General features: G+C 47.8%; 1 protein-coding gene across 1 annotated transcript; it reads right to left on the reverse strand.

Annotated features, from left to right (window-relative positions):
- Window positions 1-9637: 9637 nt before the first annotated feature.
- Window positions 9638-13159, reverse strand: LOC308460732 (interleukin-25-like). The gene is made up of 3 exons (XM_080977247.1): window positions 12713-13159; window positions 11430-11671; window positions 9638-10044 (listed from the first exon to the last, which is right to left on the reverse strand). The coding sequence occupies exons 1-3, from the start codon at window positions 12728-12730 to the stop codon at window positions 9777-9779; spliced, it is 528 nt and encodes a 175-aa protein (XP_080833373.1). The 5' UTR covers window positions 12731-13159; the 3' UTR covers window positions 9638-9776.
- Window positions 13160-20724: the final 7565 nt, after the last annotated feature.

Here is a 20724-nt window from a genome sequence, read left to right on the forward strand (position 1 = left end):
GGGCGGGCGGGTGTGGGGGACTCCCTGGTCCTGAATGGGGTAACTGTGCCCCTGAAGGACCCGGTGCGCAGCCTGGGAGTCATTTTGGACTCACAGCTGTTCATGGAGGTGCAGGTCAATTCTGTGTCCAGGGCAGCTGTTTACCAGCTCCATCTGGTACGCAGGCTGAGACTGTCTCACCAGAGTGGTGCATGCTCTAGTTATCTCCCGCTTGGACTACTGCAATGCGCTCTACGTGGGGCTGCCTTTGAAGGTGACCTGGAAACTACAACTAATCCAGAATGGGCAGCTAGACTGGTGACTGGGGGTGGCCGCCGAGACCACATAACACCGGTCTTGAAAGACCTACATTGGCTCCCAGTACGTTTCCGAGCACAATTCAAAGTGTTGGTGCTGACCTTCAAAGCCCTAAACGGCCTCGGCCCAGTATACCTGAAGGAGCGTCTCCACCCCCATCGTTTTGCCTGGACATTGAGGTCCAGCGCCGAGGGTCTTCATTGCGAGAAGCAAAGCTACAGGGAACCAAGCAGAGGGCCTTCTTGGTAGTGGCACCTGCCCTATGGAACTCCCTCCCATCAGACGTCAAAGCGATAAATAACTACCTGACATTCAGAAGACGTCTTAAGGCAGCCCTGTTCAGGGAAGTTTTTAATGTATGACATTAGTGTATTTTTGGTCTTTGTAGAAGCCGCCCAGAGTGCCTGGGGAAACCCAGCCAGATGGGCGGGGTACAAATAATAAATTATTATTATTATTATTATTATTATTATTATTATTATTATTAAAGCAAACACACCTGCCCAAATCATAGAATCATAGAATCATAGAGTTGGAAGAGACCACAAGCGCCATCGAGTCCAACCCCCTGCCAAGCAGGAAACACCATCAGAGCACTCCTGACATATGGTTGTCAAGCCTCTGCTTAAAGACCTCCAAAGAAGGAGACTCCACCACACTCCTTGGCAAATAATCCTGGGAACTGTAGTTTGCAACTCGTAGAGCTACATTTCCCCCCAGAAGGAGGGGAAAAGAAAAGAAAGAATCCTATGGAATCTTGAGGACTACAGCAGCCCATTTGGCAGAAGCTGACCCAAAGCCTCGGCTGTTTACACACTGTTTATGCAAGAAGATCAGACCTCTCCATTCTGAAGGAAATCAGCCCTGAGTGCTCACTGGAAGGACAGATCCTGAAGCTGAGGCTCCAATACTTTGGCCACCTCATGAGAAGAGAAGGCTCCCTGGAAAAGACCCTGATGTTGGGAAAGATGGAGGGCACAAGGAGAAGGGGACGACAGAGGACGAGATGGTTGGACGCTGTTCTCGAAGCTACCTGCATGAGTTTGACCAAACTGCGGTAGGCAGTGGAAGACAGGAGGGCCTGGTGTGCTCTGGTCCATGGGGTCACAAAGAGTCGGACACGACTAAACAACAACATGGAAGGCTTTTGTACAATCCTGTTCCTTTGCACCAGGCATCAAAATGGCTGCATGCACACCATAGATTTTTAACACACACACACATCCTGGGAACTGAAGCATCACAGACCTATAGCTTATTATTATATCACAACTGGATAGAGAACTGTTGGAATATAATGTAAAAGTGCTGTCTGAAATGTATAAAATATTATTGGAACGGGAGACAAAAGATTAGTAAGTAAAATCCCCAATGATACATTGGGCAATAGATATTTGGCATAATAGAGGCATGGAAGCATAGGAACGATGGTGGAATAGGGATATAAAATTTACAGCATCTTATGGTCTAAGAGAAAATTATATGAAAATGATAAATCGATGGTATCTAACACCGAGTAAATTGTCAAAAATGTATAAATCGAAATCAAATCAGTGTTGGAAATGTAAAGAGAAAGAAGGTTCTTTTTATCGTATGTGGCGTCTTGTAGTAAGGTTAAAGCTTACTGGGAAATGATATACAGTGTTACCTCGGTTTACGAACTTAATCCGTTCCGGAAGTCCGTTCTTAAACCGAAACCGTTCTTAAACCAAGGTGTGCTTTCCCTAATGAGGCCTCCTGCCGTCGGTGCCCTTCCACCGTTCAGATTCCGTTCCTAGATCGAGGTAAAGTTCTCAAACCGGGACACTATTTCTGGTTTTGCGGAGTTTGTAAACCAAATCGTTCTTAAACTGGACTGTTCTTAAATGGAGGTACCACTGTATAATGAATTGAAAAGGATGTTTAAAATAATGTTTGTAAAGAAAACCCTGAAGCTTTTCTTTTGGGAATTATGGGGACAGAACTACCAAAACTGTATAGGAACTTATTCATTTACACGACTACAGCAGCAAGAATGCTACTTGCCCCAAAATGGAAAGAAGCAAAAGTCCCAGCAAAGGAAGAATGGAAAGTGGTGACGCTGCCTGCACTCCCCCTGCCGCCCCCCCCCCCCGTTCCTCCACCAATGAGAATGAATACAAAAACTTATGGAATATGCAGAAATGGCGAAACTTACCGGAAGAATAAGAAATCAAGATAACAAACTTTTTATAAAAGAATGGAAATGGTTTATTGAATATATACAAGTAAATTGTAAACAGATAAAAACATTGGTAGGATTATTGTAATAACCTGCAGTTTGATCAGAGTATATATTTAAAGTAGATGAATAAATGAACAAATTAAGTTAATTTGGATATGCAGAAGTTATTAAAAATAAATTTTAAGGAAGCACAGAATGAGGGGGAAGGAAGTCAAGTTTTGAAATGTTAAAATGATTGAAAATTGTAATAAATGTATAAATGTATAAACCTGAAAGGTATAAATAATTTCAAAGCTGGAAACAGAATTGTTAGACCCTAAAGTTAAGAATTTGTCAAGAATGTATAACTTGCTATTGAAATGGAATACTCAGGATGAAATGGTGAAATCTGCTATGATTAAATGGGCACAGGATGTTGGACATAATATTATGATGGCTGACTGGGAACAGTTATGGACCACTGGTATGAAGTTTACGGCATGCAATGCCTTAAAAGAGAATTTAATGAAAATGATTTACAGGTGGTACATAACACCAGTCAAGCTTGCAAAAATTTATCATTTGCCCGATAATAAATGTTGGAAATGCAATGAAACTGAAGGTACTTTATTTCACCTTTGGTGGACATGCCCAAAGATTAAGGCATTCTGGGAGATGATTTATAATGAAATGAAAAAGGTATTTAAATATACCTTCTTAAAGAAACCAGAGGCCTTTCTCCTGGGCATGGTGGGCCAATTGGTGCCAAAGAAGGACAGAGGTTTCTTCATGTATGCTACAACAGCGGCAAGAATACTCATTGCAAAGCATTGGAAGACACAAGACCTACCTACCAGGGAAGAATGGCAGATGAAGCTGATGGACTACATGGAACTGGCGGAAATGACTGGCAGAATCTGAGACCAGGGAGAAGAGTCGGTGGAAGAAGATTGGAAAAAATTCAAAGCTTATTTACAGAAATATTCTAAAATTAATGAATGTTAGAAAGATGCTGAAAAGAAGCTATATGACTTTAGTAGAAATATTATAATGAATAGATTGACATTGGGTAAAGATGTAAATTTAAGTCTAAAACTGCGTTAAGTTAAATTATGGAACTAAATTTGTGAAAGAGGGAAAGGACTTGCTGGAATATTTAATTGAACTAGAATACAAAAAAGGAGGTGTGAGGAAGTCGAGGAAATAAGCAAATGAAAGATAAGGATATGAAAATATGTGGTTCTTTTGTATGTTTGTTCTTTTTTGGGTTTTGCTTTTTTTTAATGCTTTTCTTTTCTTTTCTTTTTCTTTTTGTATTGTTGATGTTTTGTACTACTGTATTTATTTTTGCCTTTGAAGCTTTGTAATTGTTTATTGCTTATATCTTTCTTTTGTTTTTTCTTTTTCTTTTTTTGCAATGTCTAAACTTCAATAAATATTTCATTAAAAAAAAGAAAAGTATAAATAATTTTTTTATATTACAAAAATGTCTCTCTCATAACTCTCCAACGGTTTGACATTTCCCCCAAAGGCACATTCTTCCATTGTCTCCCAAGAAAGATGAAAACAACAGCATTTATATCCCATCTTTTTCCTCTAAGGAATTCATGGCAACTTACATGGTTCTTCCTCTTCTCGTTTTAATCTCCACAACACCCCTGTGAGGTAGGTCAGGCTGAGAGGCAGTTACCTGGTGAGCTTCATGGCTGAGTGAGGATTTGAACCCTGGTCTCCCAAGTCTTAGTCCAGCACTCTAACTACTACACCACCGCTGCCTCACAGTTCCTAGTTCCACTAACAAACTGCAGGATTCTTTCTTTCTTTCTTTCTTTCTTTCTTTCTTTCTTTCTCTCTCTCTCTCTCTCTCTCTTTGTGTGCTTTAAATGTATTTATCTATTTACATTCGTGTACTGCCCTTCATCCAGTTCGCAACATAAAAGTACAAGATAAAAACACAAAATAATAAATGTACAGTTGCACATGCAGACTTTCTGCTGCCTGAAGCAACGGGACGAGATTTCCACATTCCAAGTAGAGTGGTACCTCGGGTTAAGTACTTAATTTGTTCCGGAGGTCCGTTCTTAACCTGAAACTGTTCTTAACCTGAAGCACCACTTTAGCTAATGGGGCCTCCCGCTGCTGCCGCACCACCGGAGCACAATTTCTGTTCTCATCCTGAAGCAAAGTTCTTAACCTGAAGCACTATTTCTGGGTTAGCGGAGTCTGTAACCTGAAGCGTATGTAACCTGAGGTACCACTGTACAAATATCTGTGGTCAGCAGGAGGCTGGCCTAGGGAAGGCAGGCCAGGCCAGGCCATGTGGCCCACACCACTGTCCACCGCTCCTCAGAACCTGCTGCCTGAGGCAGCCCATTCACTCCGTACACAGGAGCCTTCTTGTGAGTCAACCCATTCGTCCATTTAGCACAGTATTGCCTACGCTTTCCAAGGATCCAGGCCCCTGCCTTGAGATCCCAGGGACTGAACCTGGGACCTTCTGTCTGCAGAGCAGATGCCACGCCCCTGAGCTACGGCCCATTCCCCACCCGACCCTCTTGCCAAACGGCAGGGCCGGCCCTGTTTCACAGACTGAAGCCCACAATGTGAACTGTTATCCTCGACTGGCACACGCAAACATGTGAGCGCATGCACACCGACGGGAGGGGGTGGGGGCCAGAATTGTAAACAGTGAGTTCAAAAGAGACTAGATTTGCATGAGATCCAGTCTGGAGGCATTTCTCTAGGGAGCTACAATGCCTGTGAGATAAACACACAATGATCACTCACTCTCAAGGGCAGCCAGGCATTCTTGGCTATGCTTGAGACCGTTGCTCTTCCTCACGTGGCCTCTATGCTTATCCGGTTTAGATTTGAGCTCCTAACCATCCTTTTTATTACCAACCTTTCCCAAGTTTGCATCTGTCTTGGAATCACTTTTAGATGTTGTAATCGCTTTGTGTGTCGGCTGCTCTGCACTCCTTTGAAAGGAAGAGCAGGATAAAAATTTAATAAATAATAATAATGGAATAATAATGGCAGTGGGTTGCCTCAGAGGCACCAAAGATGATTATAAGTGTTGTTTGTTTGTTTATTTGTTGATAAACTGCATTTTTAGTTACAGGTAGGTAGCTGTGTTGGTCTGCCATAGTCAAAAGAAAATAAAAAAAATCCTTCCAGTAACACCTTAGAGACCAACTAAGTTTGTTATTGGTATGAGCTTTCGTGTGCATGCACACTTCTTCAGATACACTGAAACAGAAGTCACCAGACCCTTATATATAGTGAGAAAGTGAGGAGAGTTATTACTCAGAAGGGTGGTGGGAATGGATGATTAGAATACAGTGGTACCTCGGGTTACATACGCTTCAGGTTACATATGCTTCAGGTTACAGACTCCGCTAAGCCAGAAATAGTACCTCGGGTTAAGAACTTTGCTTCAGGATGAGAACAGAAATCATGCTCCAGCGGCACAGCAGCAGCAGGAGACCCCATTAGCTAAAGTGGTGCTTCAGGTTAAGAACAGTTTCAGGTTAAGTACAGACCTCTGGAACGAATTAAGTACTTAACCTGAGGTACCACTGTAGAGACATTGGATTCTTATACATGATAAGCTATTTTTAGCCATCTCACCCCTTGCTTTTTCCTGTAAGACCAATTGCAGTCCTTAACAGTCGTCAACAGGTTTACCACACCTATCAGCCAATCACCCATTCCCACCACCCTTCTGAGTAATACCCCTCCCCACCCTCTCACTATATATAAGGGTCTGGTGGCTTCTATTTCAGTGTATATGAAGAAGTGTGCATGCACACGAAAGCTCATACGAAGAACAAACTTAGTTGGTCTCTAAGGTGCTACTTGGGACGCGGGTGGCGCTGTGGGTTAAACCACAGAGCCTAGGACTTGCCGATCAGAAGGTCAGTGGTTCAAATCCCCACGACGAGGTGAACTCCCATTGCTCGGTCCCTGCTCCTGCCAACCTAGCAGTTCGAAAGCACATCAAAGTGCAAGCAGATAAATAGGTACCGCTCCGGCGGGAAGGTAAATGGTGTTTCCGTGCTGAAATATACTCAGAGTTGCAAAGTGATTTCATGCTCTTTATTCAGCTCATAGTGGTGAGGAGGAATGAATGAATGTCCCCTCAAAGTATCTGCTTTATATACATTATTTACACAATGGGCTGCACATGATTGGCTAATTCCGGAATTCTACTGTAAGCCAATCAGGTTGTGGATTCACTTCTATCTGGAGCATGATTGGGTGGTTCCTGCCAACCAATCATACTGCTGCATTGTTCTAGGACCAATCAGACTGCTGCATTCTGAATCCTATTGTTCTAGGACCAATCAGACTGCTGCAGTTTGGATCCTATTCAACTCAGTACATAACACGTGCGCTGCTCTGGTTCACCAGAAGCAGCTTAGTCATTCTGGCCACGTGACCCGGAAGCTGTACGCCGGCTCCCTCGGCCAATAAAGCGAGATGAGCGCCACAACCCCAGAGTTGGCCACGACTGGACCTAATGGTCAGGAGTCCCTTTACCTTTTAAGGTGCTACTGGAAGGAATTTTTTTATTTTGTTTTGACTGCATTTTAGGCCACTTTTTTTACTCCCAAGAGCTCAAAAATATATTCGATATATTGATACAAGTCACAAATCATGGGCAGGCACCCCCCCAACCACAGCAGTGAGATCCCACAGAATTTGGAAATCTCTAGATGGTGAGCTCAGGAGTCCAGCTGCCCCCCCCCCCATCCACGTGCTCGGTCCAGAGTCCACACTCCACCTGGTTCTGGCAGAGAACTCCCATTCCTGATCTTCCAGGCTTCCCCGAACTCGCCTGCTCTGTCCCAAACCCACCCCCTGGATCTGATTCTGGCAGACCGGCAGGCAATGTGGTCACAGAGTGACAGACATTTATAAAAATACAAATAACAGGAGAGACATTTAGAGAGACAGAGTCTTCTTCTGTCCTTATGGTCACTGTTTTCTATTTCCAGGATTCCCTTCGCTCTGATGTGTGATGGAGGTGTTCCTGGGTGGGGCAGGTGGGGCACAGCCCCTCCCCCCCCACTTGCCAGAGGTTTTTCTCCTGTCTCCCAGGGACACCCGTGTCACTTTGTTTCGGAAGGAAATCCCAGCTGGCTTTCCATGGCTACTGCAGGAGATTTGCATCTCACTCCGCGGTTTAGACGGGCAGGAAAATACCTGCGATAATACGCTGGGTAACCATGGCAAAGTAAACAGAGTGGGAATCCCAAGAACGGGAATGCTATGGATGTGAATTATGGGACACTGGGGGATAGTGAGCTCTCCTTTTCCCTGGGCCCAAGCAGCCTCTGATTCCACCTTCCAAAATCTCAATCCCGGAAGTCCAAGTTCCATCCAATAATATGTACAGTAACCAAGGACAAGGCAAGGCCTCTTTGAGCATGTGCAGAGTGCCACCACCCCATCACTGTGTAGCTACAACTCACACACAAAGGAAGTAAGTCCCAGGAAGGTTCCCACACCTTTCCCTGGCTGGAAAATGTTGGCACTAATATGGGGGAGTTTGGTGTCTGTAATATCCAGCTTACCATCTCTCTCATCTCAGATAAGCCACACAGACCTTGGGGGTAGCATCACCCAGTGGTTACAGAGCGGGATACCATCTCCCGCCGCCCTGGCTGGACTTCTGAGCCTGGATCTTGTGTGCAGCAGGAGGAAATGCAACAGGTGGTGCGTTCTCTTTCCTGTGTACTGTCTTGCATCACCTGTGACATCTCTGTCCGTTCGACAGCTGCTCCCTGCACCAGATTCTTGCCCCAAATGAAGCTGAGTGACATTGAAACGTGGCAAATTCACAGCACAAGCTGGTTCTCTGTGCTCTTGGGTGGTGGCCAGTATGATGACATCACGCGGCAGGCACCGTGACATCATCGTTGCAGGTAGCAGCGTGGCTCCATTAAGCCTTAAGTATATTCCCAAAGGAAAAGTAGTGTAACAGCGTCATTCGGGAATCATGCACAAAATCTAAGGCGGGAGCAGTCAGCACACTTTGGCGAGAGAGGAAAGCGGAGGGAGAGGAAAATATATTCCTCAGGATAAGTCTGGGACTCTCACGGAAAGGGAGAGACAGCAGCAGAGGGGTGGGGGCCATGGACGTATCAGCCGCAGGGAATCACAGAATCGTAGAAGGGCTGAGTTGGAAGGGACCCAGTGGATCATCTAGCCCAACCGCCCATAAAGAGAGAAGGAGTCCTGTTTTCTCTCGATTAAAAAGGCAAGACACATTCTGCTGTTGTTAGAATGTTTTATTGAATTTTTTTTTTTAAAATAAGGCAAGATGGTCAGCGGATTTTAGTGCAAGTGTACAAATATTTGAGAAATGATCCTGGCCTATAAATGTGGGCATTGCTAGCTATAGGAATGAGCAGAGGGTCACACGTACAAGCCAGGATAGGGGATGGCAAGGCTTATCAGGGAATATTCTTCTGTAACAAGTTGCTCCTACAACAATTCATGCGTGAACATTTCCCCCGTCACCATTTCCTTTGCCTCTCACTAACTTTATTCTCTAATGTCACTTAGAGTTGCCAGCTTTTTCTGTGGACTCAGCTCCTATGTCTTTAGAAATATCCGGCCAGATGTAGAGATATTTAGTGGGTGGCTAACTTTTTTTCTTGCGTGTGCTCCTCTACGTCTAACAGAAAATTCGCAGCTAAGCACACGTTAGAAGGCAGAGGAGCGTTTGCAGGAGAAAAAGTTGACTCCCGACTTTTGGCAGAGTGGGCAAACTGCAATAAGAGAGAGAGAAGGATTTACTTAATCCGGGTTGATCTGCAATAGAATCCAATATTCCCCAATTGGTATATCTGAGTGTGTTAGAACAAGCCCTTTTGCTTTCTCCCTGCATGGCCTACACTACAAAGCCCAACCATCTCTAGGATACGCTGTCCTGACAGCCCCCCAAAGGGCCCAGAGGGGGCTGGGATTCTGCAACAGCGCCAGAAACGCCATCCCCGATCCCTGTTCATTATTTATGCTGTTCCAGCTGCTCCTCAGTGACCTTTGGGGGAAGATTTGAATCCGAGTTCAACTGATCAGTTGAGGGAGCTTTTCCTTTTCACAGCAATTAATTCTGAAGTTAGAAATGAGCAAAGAGACAGCGAGGTTCTGGTGTACCCAGGTCCTGTGGGTGGACGTGCGGGTGGCAGCCTGTGAGGGAAATGAACTCTGCACGTGTTCAGAGGCTCCCTCCCTCTGAATCCCATCCACGGTTTTGCTCTGGGGATCCCCTTCCCGCTTCGAAGCCTCACAGTATGGCTACACAGGTGCAGGCCACAGGCAAAGGATATTTCTGCCGCTCGAGGTAGAAGGACTTGTTGACATTCGCACAAGGCCTCCGATAGTAGACCGTTGTGTCGGCAAAGATTGGGACGGACTTCCCGTTTCCCTCCTTCTGGACGAAGCTCTTTTCGGTGGCATTTTCCACAGGGTGCCTCAAGGAGACGCAGGAATCTTGGCAGATACACTGGGCTTTCCAGAGGAGTCGAGGGTAGCGGGAGTCCTCAGTGTCTTCCCTGGGGGAGCAAGAGAAAGGATAGGTCTGTTTTTGACCTTTTAGGATTGGATGGTGGTCTGATGGGGGAGTGCACTGGGATGCTGGTTGCGGAGCAAAGGAGAATATAAAATATAAAATATAAAATATAAAATATAAAATATAAAATATAAAATATAAAATATAAAATATAAAATATAAAATATAAAATATAAAATATAAAATATAAAATATAAAATATAAAATATAAAATATAAAATATAAAATATAAAAAAGTGTGGGATGAGGAGCTTTGGGGGACTAATGCTGGGTTAGATTAGCCTTCCAGAACCATAGCTGTCAAGTGTCCCTTATTTGAAGGGACAGTCCCTTATTCCAGCGCCATGTCCCACTGCTTTCCCTTATTGATGGATGTCCCTTAAATGTCCCTTAAATGATGTCCCTTAAATTTAAAAGGAAGCAGCTCCTCTCTCTCCCTCCGTGCCGGCCAGGGAGGCTCCAACTGTGTTGCTTGGCTGTGTTGCTGACCCAATAAGAAGTCTAAGAACTTGGAGCTTGCATGCCTTGTGTGTGGCTAGTTAATGCAAGCTGAGGGGGGTTTTGAATGCTGGACGCCATTTTGTTGCACGTGCTGCTCCAAATTTTGCAGTGCAAAGCCAGGCCGGGGAGCCATCTTAAGTTGAGGCTGCATAGGCCTTGTGGTGCATGTGATTCAGATTCTATTCAATTGAACCTCTGGTTACAAAGTTGGTTGGACAGTGTTCTCGAAGTGACCAGCATGAGTTTGACCAGACTGCAGGAGGACAGGAAGACTGGAGTGCCTGGAACAGGTGAGGCTGCTGGTCCCTTATTTTGGCTGCTGGTCCCTTATTTTGGCTGCTGGTCCCTTATTTTCAAGGCTGCTGGTCCCTTATTTTCAAATCTGTAAGTTGACAGCTATGTCCAGAACCCGGTGCCCTCCAGATATCTTGGAAAGGAACTCCAGTCACCCCTGAAACTGGTCTGACTGGAAGGGACCCTGAGGAGCAACCAGTCCCTGCGAGGCAGGAATATGCAGCTGTCCCCTTCAGGATCGAAGCTGCAACCTCGGCCCCCTCAGCCCCCTGCTCTAACCAGCTGAGCCCTCTGGGAAATCTAGAGGGCACTGTTGGTGGTGCCTGGCAGGGCCAAAGGGATGCCTCTTTATTTCCAGTCGGTGGTGCAGCAATAAAAGTGCAAGCAGATTTGGAAAGCTAAGCAGGGTCCTGTATGGTTTCAAATTGGATGGGAGACCACACTTGGAGATTCCTGCATTGCAGGGAGGGGGTGGACTAGAGGACCCTGGGGGTCCCTTCCAACTCTACAATTCTATGAAAATGGGACGGATGAGGGGGCAGAGGAATAAAAGGTACGATTGTTCTCTCTTACACATATCGCCAAGGAGAACTGGAGGCCCTGTTCTTTACACCAGGAATCGAGCGGCAGTCGTCAGAGGAAGACACAGACCGGGAGGAACGGGCAGACTGGGTGGACTGGGTGGACTGGGAGGAATGGGCAGTGAGCTTCTTCACGACTTCATTGAGTGTCGTCTCTTCACAACAGTTTGAGGAGGACATGCATTGGAAGGCCTGGCTGGCCACAAACGTCGAGAGCAGGAAGCACATCACAGCCTAGGAGAAGGAGGGAAGGAAGGAAGGAAGGAAGGAAGGAAGGAAGGAAGGAAGGAAGGGCAAGAGGGGGCAGGGTCACAACTGGTCATGGTGGAACAGCCCAAAGAGGACTGTTCAAAGCATTAATTTGCCTTACAGAGAAATCTAGTAGCTCATTTCCCACTCCCTTTTCCTCGCAGCCATCCTAAGTTGGGAGTACAGTGGTACCTCGGGTTAAGAACTTAATTCGTTCCAGAGGTCCGTTCTTAACCTGAAACTGTTCTTAACCTGAAGCACCACTTTAGCTAATGGGGCCGCCTGCTGCCGCCGCTCTGCTGGAGCACGATTTCTGTTCTCATCCTGAAGCAAAGTTCTTAACCCAAGGCACTATTTCTTGGTTAGTGGAGTCTGTAACCTGTAGTGTATGTAACCCAAGGTACCACTGTATTCTATTCCCAGAATAACGTAGGCAGGGATCTCTCCAAAAACCTGCCTGCAAAATTGGCAGAATCAAGTGGTACAGTCTTTCCTGGACTGTGTCATTTCAACCAAAATACAGGGATCAATATGGCTGCTGTGTCCCTAGTCCCACCTCACGCCTACCAAGTTTCCAGATGGACAGAAATTAAACAGATGATGAGTCAATGAATAATATAGAGCACAATGAATGATCAATAATCTGATTCCATTTAGATCAGATTCAGAATCAGATTCGGGTGGGGGAGACCCAGACTGTGCGGCTAGACTACAACACCCATCATCCCTGACCCCTGGTCCTGCTTCCTAGGGATGATGGGAGTTGTAGTCCAACAACACTGGAGACCCACGTTTGAGAAATGCTAGACTGGGAGTCATCGCAGAAAGGAAACTTGAGAAAGGTGGGCAAGATGATAAATCAAGGGGTTGCCCTCCGGTTATATTTACAGCTACAGTCAACAGCACAATTCATAGCCCCCCCCCCACATCCCTTGGAACAGCAGCAGAACCCAAAGGGCCTCCCTATGGACCCTGCTTCAGCCTTCCCCCTTCCCTCCGTGTAAGGAGCAGGATTGGTGCACTTACCAGCTGAGTCTTCTCCATGTTAGATCTCCGGGAGCAGGACCTCGTAGACGGCTCAGGGAACTGCTGTCACTCTGAGCCTCGGGATCCCTATTTTATCGCCGGCAAGATTCCATTCATTTATTCCATGCAAATTTTGGAATAATAAAAAAAGAACTGAGCGCCTATTTCCTGAACGTATAATCAATGTCTCTTTTGTTTACCTTATGCTGGATGGGTAATAGAAGGTGCCCCCCAGGATCAAGGGACTCAGGCCCAGTGAGATATTAGCACTTGAGAAAATTGAATTTGCCTGCCTGCCTGCCTTCCTTTCTTCCTTTCTTCCTTCCAAGATGGGATCAGCTTTTAAATAGCAGGACTTTCTCACCTATTCATAACTTGCTTTGACATTTTACAGATTAAATCTTCTAGTCCAGACATTTGACCCACAAGCACCCAAGAGTTTGTGCCATGAACTAGATAAGGATGGAGAAATTCTCACTTGGAGCATCATCTCTAGAACAAACACACCTTGCAATTTCTCTGAGAAGACCAGAGGAGCCCTCTTGGATCAGGACCGATTGCCCAGTGTCCGTCCGTTGTGCTCAAGTCCTGTTTGCCTGCTTCCCCCTGGGGCATCTGATTGGCCAGTGGGAGAACAGGATGATGGAGCAGACGGGTCATAGGCCTCATCCAGACGGACTCGTCTTATTGAACTCTGAATCCAGAGTCTTTCTCCTGAGAGCAGACACTACTCAAGAAAACCCAGGATGAGCCATGAGAGTGTGAGTTCTTCCCTGCCACCTCCACTCTGCTACCTGGTATTCAGAGAAGATAGACTGCCCCTGACCATGGAGGTTCTCTCTGTTGCTCCACAGCTTGCTGCAAGGCTCTCCCTCAAAGGGCTGTTGCACCAGCACTGAGCAGTGGGTGCTGAGAACATTTAATGCCCCCTCTCTTCTTGGAAGCACATGGAGTCATGGACTGGGGAATAGCTTCATGGGGTGAGTGAGCCAGCAGTAGATCACAGCCTGCATGTTCCAGTTCACTCTTCATTAGCAAAACTATGTTCTGCAGAGGGGTGTCAGGCCTCATGAGCGCAGCAACTCCTCCTCTCTGGCAGGTCTTTCTTCCCCACAGCTGCCCCTCCTCTCCAGGGTTCCCCCCAAGCAATCAGAGACTGCGCCAGCGTGAAGCCAACCTCTCCTCCGCCCTTTTCATGCCTCTACTGGCTCCTGGAGACCAGGTGGAGGGGAGCTTGTTGCAGCAGGTGGGGGAAACATCCAGGACTCTGTACCAGTCTGACCCCTCTCTGCCTCTTGGCCTCCCTCCTCTCCTGCTTCAGTTTCTGCCAGACTCTCCCCACTCGCTGTTGCCTCTTCCGTCCCTGTTCCAACCCTGTTGCCTCTTCCGTCCCTGACAACTTCCCCCGCCCCACAGTCTTCTCCCTCTGACCACCCAGTTTCCTCTGACTGCTGATCCTCAGGCTCTGAGCCGTCTTCCCTTGGGGGTCCCCCAGCTGGTTGCTCCCACCATTCCTCTGGGGCCACCCAGTCCATGACAATGGGGCTGGCCCCCCACCTGGGCCAGGAGGAAGGGGCCCTGCAACCTGGAAATGTTTCTCTAGCCTTGACCTTCGCCCAGGTCCTCTGGGTCCCTGGCATCTCAGTTCCCAGGGGTGGCAGCACACCAGCCAGACCCCACAGCCTCTGCAAAGATCGAGATGCTGAGCTCAGGAGCCGAGCTGCCCCCCGTCCACCTGCTCGGTCCAGAGTCCACCCCCCTCCTGGTTCTGGCAGGGAGCCCAGGCCGTGTGGTCAAGGTGTGGTCCTGGTGGAGGGATGTCCCCTGAGACATGCAGTTTGATGCGTGGGCAGCCATGTTGATCTTTGGCCTGGGCTCTCCTGGTGGTTATGAAAATTCGGAAAGCTACTTTGTTTTTCTAGGATTCCCTCCTCCAAAGGTGCTTCTCAGAAGGCTGCTGGCCCTTCCCTGAAAGATAAGGCGGCTGTGCCTGAGTCACTCAGTCAAATGAGGAGCTGTGGCAGGGAGGGTTGACCCCCGTGAGACACCGTCGCTGCACATCACCCCAAAGCGGCTACAATCGGGGGGTACCATCTTTGTATACCACAGCTGAACCCCAGGACCTTCCTTTTCTGATCTCCAGGGCTCAGCGGCGATTCCTTTTTTCCTCTGCCCTGAGTGAGGCTTTTCCTCTGCTGCCTTTCTCCTTTGCTCAAAGCCACGAGAGGCTGCAAAACACATAGGAACCTTCCTCAGTCAGGACAGGGCTACATTGCTCGTTGCATATTAAAATGCTGTCATGTTGGAAACGTATAGAAATATTAGTAACATTCAGTGGCGTGCAGGAATCGTGAATGGCCTGGCAGCAGAAGGACAGAGAGCGTGCAGACATCCAGGCCTGCAGGGATGGCGTGCAATGTTTGGAGATGATCCCCCAACACTTCTGGGGCCCAGCAAGTGGGGGGCACACAGGAGGGATGCAGGGGAAGGGCTCAGCTATTCTGGAGGACCAGGAACGCCATCAGGGACACAGCACAACATCCCTGCCACGCGAGGTGAAAGCGTCTTGCAAGGGAAGCAGATCTGCTGGGAGAAACACAGCAAGAGGGAACTGGGGGTGGGGGGGTTAAGCCCCAGGAAGCGGAGAGGGCTGCTAAAAGGCAAAGCTGACTTTCAGGGGGAGGGCGGGTTGTCTGCCAATGACAACGATGTTGCTTCTTGCTCCGCTAATGCACAGAGCCATTTCCTTTGTTCCCTTGAGGTTCTGTACTTAGGCCATTTCCTCACCTGGAAGGTAGCCTGGCTATTCCGGGAATTGAACCTGTGCAGGATCCTGGAATTAGAAGGGGGTTCAGGCACATAGCCTACCCCTGCCCAAAGTCACAATAATACATACTGCCCCCCCCCCCGCCCAGTCCCCTGTCCCTCCTCCTCACCACCCCATAATTCCTGTCTGTCCAGCCCTCATTCAAATTATGTCCTAGTCGAAGCTGGAGGAAAATATTTACGTTAACAACCACACGACCCATTTTTTGTGTCACCAAGGCATTTCTGCAGAAAGGGTGGATCAGGTGAGGGGGAGACCTTTCCCCCAGGTACACCTACTTGCCAGAGGTTTCCCTCCTGTCTCCCAGGAACACCTGCTTCGCTTTGTTTCAGAGATAAATCCCAGCCGGCTTTCCATGGCTATTGTGGGAGATTTGCATCTCTGAGGTTTTGACCGGCAGGAAAATGCCTGTGATAATACGATGGGTAACCATAGCAAAGTAAACAGAGTGGGGATCCCGAGAAGAGGGATATCAGAGATGGGTGGATCACGGGGAATGAAGCTGGGGGAACAGTGATCTCTAATTTTCTTCGGGTTTAAGCAGCCTCAAGTCTCACCCCTCGGATCTCTCAAATCTCCGCCCTGGAATGTGTGCACCAATACCCGAGGTAAGGCCTCAATGGACATGTGCAGAGTGCCACCCCCCTTCACTCATAACCCCCCCTCCACACACACAAATGTAGGTTTTTCCAGGAAGGATCTGATACCCTGCCTTACTTTGCATGCACAACCACTGATTCTGGAGAACCCAAATCAGCCCCTGGCTCAGTGGCACTGAGGTTTCCCAAAGATGCTGCCCATACCTCGAGGGTTAGAGAGCAGGGTACCACCTTTCCCCCTTTGCCAGGCTTCTGCAACTCGATCTGCTCAACAGCAGGCAGAAATCCAACAGGTAATTTGCTTTTTGGCGCAGACAGGATGCCCAGAACAGCTGCCCTACAGAAATATCGTAAGAAATGGTGTTCAGCAAGGCAGTGGCAGCCAAACACTTCACCTGTTGAATTTCTTCCTGCTCACAGTTGACTGGGGCACAAAGGCCTTGAACCGGGTTTGTGTGTGGAATGTGGTGCCATGCTCCCTTGCCACTAGGCCGGGCTATTCCTTTAGGGAGCCAGTGTGGTGTAGTGGTTAAGAGCGGTAGTCTCGTAATCTGGGGAACCGGGTTCGCGTCTCCGCTCCTCCACATGCAGCTGCTGGGTGACCTTGGGCCAGTCACACTTCTCTGAAGTCTCTCAGCCCCACTCACCCCACAGAGTGTTTGTTGTGGGGGAGGAAGGGAAAGGAGAATGTTAGCCACTTTGAGACTCCTTAGGGTAGTGATAAAGCGGGATATCAAATCCAAACTCCTCCTCTTCTTCTTCTTCTTAGGTATGTGTGGCACCTTCGGCTGTGGGAGCACACACTTGGCAATGCCAGGCCTGGAGCTGTTTTCCAAAATCGGCGGTTATATTTGAAATGTAGGTACAGGTATGGAATCCTTCCTGGAGCTGCCAACCCTTGTTTGTGGGTCGTGTGACAACTCGGTGCTGTGGGGAGGGTGTGTGGGGTGTTTCATGGCACATGCTCTTGAAGACCCTGCCTGTGTCTCAACTGTAAATATTATAAGGATGGATATTTGACTTTGAAACAGATTCCTGTGGTGAGGTTTGGTAGGTCGAACCAGAGGCTGTTGAGACCCAGAGAAAATGAGAACATACCTTCCAAGTGCTCCCCCTCCAAAAACGGGACACCTCATTTCTTTTGTGCCACATCTCGGTGGGGAAGATTGCTTCTGGGGGTTCAAGTATGGAGGCTCATCTCAGATTCACAATCGGCCATAATTTACTCAGGGATGCATTACAGGACAGAGCCCAAGAGTCTGTGAGCACATTTCCAGTGGGGGAAACACTATAGGCAAACATGTCATCTTATGGCTCATTCACGCCCCTCTGCTTTGCCCCAAGGAAAAGCGCTCTTCAGCACTCAATCAGAGCAAACGGTAATTTGGGTTTTGTCCAAATTGACGTTTGCTCCAATTTAGCACTAAAGAGTGGATTTTCCCTGGGAAAGGAGCGGGGCAAGGGCGAAAGCAGAAGTGCAGATGAGCCCTTAGCTGTTCAGCTTCTACCCAAAATCATGGAGCGGTGGCAAGGACCGGCTGCAGAACCCCCACGGGAAGAAGGCTCAGAGCCAGGGGGTTGACGATGTTGGGATGACAAGGAGTGGCCAGAGGCGAAGAGGGAGCAGAGTGGGAGGAAGAGGTAACAGGGTTTCATGAGCAGGAAGAGTCGTGGCAGAAAGCAGTCCAGAGAGAGGAGATGAGGCTGGAGAGGAGCAAGGCTCAAGAGGCAGAGATGCTGAAGGAACCAGGGCGACCAGCTCCCCTCCCTCCTGGTCTCCAGAACCAGGAGAGGCATGAAGAGAGCGAAGCAGAGCCAGACCCCTTGAAGGAGTCTCAGATTGCTTGGGAAGGACTCAGGAGAGGAGGAGGGAAGGCGGAGACTTTCAGCCCTTGCAACTGCGTCATTGGGGCAAGATCTACTGGGAAGAAGCTGAGCTCACCAGGACTGGCCTCCTGAGCTGTTTATTTCTTTGAATAAAGAGTTAATTTCACTAATGCCATGTGTGTTGTCCTTGACCTGCTTCTGACACCCAAACACCCCAGCGCCTCACCATCTCTCCGCCGGCCACAACCCATGAGGTACAACTTGCTCAACCTGTTTTTTACTACATCTTCATGTTTGCGACAACGGCCGCGAGAGTTTTGATAGCACAAGGATGGAAGACTGAAGAAACCTCAACTAAAGAATCATGGCAAGAAAAATTGATGGACTATGCAGAACTGGCAAGACTGACATACAAGCTACGGGACAAGGATAACTGTGACTTTAAGGATGAATGGGAACCTTTTACAAAGTATCTGAAGATGCAACAAAGCGAACTGGACTCCTTGGCTGGTTTTGAATAAACATTCACAAACTTTTTATTGATAATTATCAGCTAAATAGTTTGAGGATCTATACAACTGTGTAACATGCAGAAAACAGCATTTTTAGAGAAATCAAAGACTGGAACTGAGGGAAGTTGGGGTGGGGGTGGGTGGATTCTGTGGGGGGAGGGAGGAAAAATGGGGGAAATAAGGATGATATGTTTTTGGATAATATGTTTTGTTTTAATTTTGAATAAAAAAGTAATCAAAAAAACAAACAAACAAACCCTGTTTTTTACTGTACGTGTCTGGACTCTCCTTAAACCTTAAACGGAGTCGTTTTCCACTAACGCTGGTCAGTTCTTACCAGCCTTGTGGTCGGGTCGCATTCCTGCGTACGTGACACAGTCCTCACTCGCCAATAATGGGCTTAAAGGTGAGACCACCTTAACTCTGGGAGGCTCCTTTGGCCGAGGGAATCCCGGAAAAAGGAAACAGCGTGCAGGATTTCCATAACCACAAAGAACCCCTTTCCCAAAAATCAATGTGAAAATGAGGAGCACTACGCCCACCCCTGACCGCCACCCACCCACCGGTTCCTGGGATCCCCACTCTGCTTACTTCGCCATGGTTACCCAGCGTATTATCAACCAACCGCACAGGTATTTTCCTGCCCAGCTCAACTACAGAGTGAGATGCAAATCGGCAGCAGCCGTGGAAAGCTGGCTGGGATTTCTCTCCGAAACAAAGCAATCGGGCGACGTGTCCCTGGGAGACAGGAGGGAAGCCTCCATCAGGGGGGAAAGGGGAGGAAAAGTTTCTTCCCCGAAAAGCTCGCGCCACCCTTTCTCCAGAAACACCTTGGCGAGGCAGAAGAAAATGGGAAGGACCAATTGTTCAGCAGCAGCTTTCCGACGACGACCTAATTTGACTGCGGATTGAACCCCAGAGATGGACGGATAAGGATTACGTGGCGTTGGTGAGGAGCGACAGGGTTGAAAAAAATTCTTGCTCCTATCCTCACACCCGCAATAGAAATATTATATAACCTGATGTTGACTTTGACTGGATATATAATGCGCACAAATGCATCTATGAGTGTACAATCTGGATAATGTCAGAAATGTGGTGATTGTTGACATTTACCAGTGTTTAGACTGTTGCATATACGTGTGTGCGTGTGTGTGTGCCCCTGCATATCATCCAAGTGTCCCTATTTTCCAGAGTCAGTCCAAGATTTACAGAAGCCATCCCAGTTTCCAGTTTGATCCCAGTACATCCCGCTTTTCCTTCGGACGTCGCTATTTTCATTGGATAAATGTTGCAGGGTATGGAGTTAAGCAACCAGCGAGCCAAGGAAATCAGTAACCATACAACCTTTAGAAGACAACTGAAGGCAGCCCTGCATAGGGGAGTTTCTTTAATGTTTAATGTTTTATTAGGTTTTTATTTTTTACGTATGTTCAAAGCTGCCAGAGTGGCTGGAACTATTATTCCATTATGGAATTGGACATCCCTATTTTCTTCAGAGAAATGTTGGAGGTTATGTTCCTGTGCACAGTACCCTTATTTGGAAATATCCATCCCAGCCTGTTTCCAAGGGGTTCCAAAAGCAGGACAGCAGGAACCAGTGAGCTCATCTTATTGTAGACTCCTTTTGTGAAGACCAAGGAACGCTGGCTATCCACTCAACTACAAGACTCTTCCAGCATTCTGCATTTTCTCATCCCATCCTTCACCATCAGCAGCTCTGCTTATGCAAGTCACGTTGCAGAGGAGCCTGCGAGCACAGAAAAGTTGGCAACCCTATTTTGCTCAAGGACCAAACTCCACCACTCAGCCCTTTCCATATACGTGGTGACGCTGGAGGACTCACTTCTGGGGAGCGTTAGCAGAGCAAAAAGCAAAATCATTCTCGCTGGCAGTCCCCCCACCCCAAGAAAGCGAGCTTTGCCTTTTAGCAGCCCTCTCCGCTTCCTGGGGCTTAACCCCCCCACCCCCAGTTCCCTCTTGCTGTGTTTCTCCCAGCAGATCTGCTTCCCTTGCAAGATGCTTTCACCTCGCGTGGCAGGGATGTTGTGCTGTGTCCCTGCACGCCGTTCCTGCTCCTCCAGAATAGCTGAGCCCTTCCCCTGCATCCGTCCTGTGTGCCCCCCACTTCCGGGCCCCAGAAGTGTTGGGGGGGGCGTTTCCAACATTGCACGCCATCCCTGCAGGCCTGGATGTCTGCACACTCTCTGTCCTTCTGATGCCAGGCCATTCACGATTCCTGCACAC

This window comes from Podarcis pityusensis (genome assembly GCF_964106645.2).
Source record: "Podarcis pityusensis genome assembly, chromosome: 13".
Taxonomy (NCBI): Eukaryota; Metazoa; Chordata; class Lepidosauria; order Squamata; family Lacertidae; genus Podarcis; species Podarcis pityusensis.

Coding starts and splice junctions, on each gene's coding strand:
- LOC308460732 (XM_080977247.1), bottom strand. Junction 10,045..11,429: donor AGTTCTCCTTGGCGATATGT/GTAAGAGAGAAC, acceptor TTGCTCCCCCAG/GGAAGACACTGAGGACTCCC.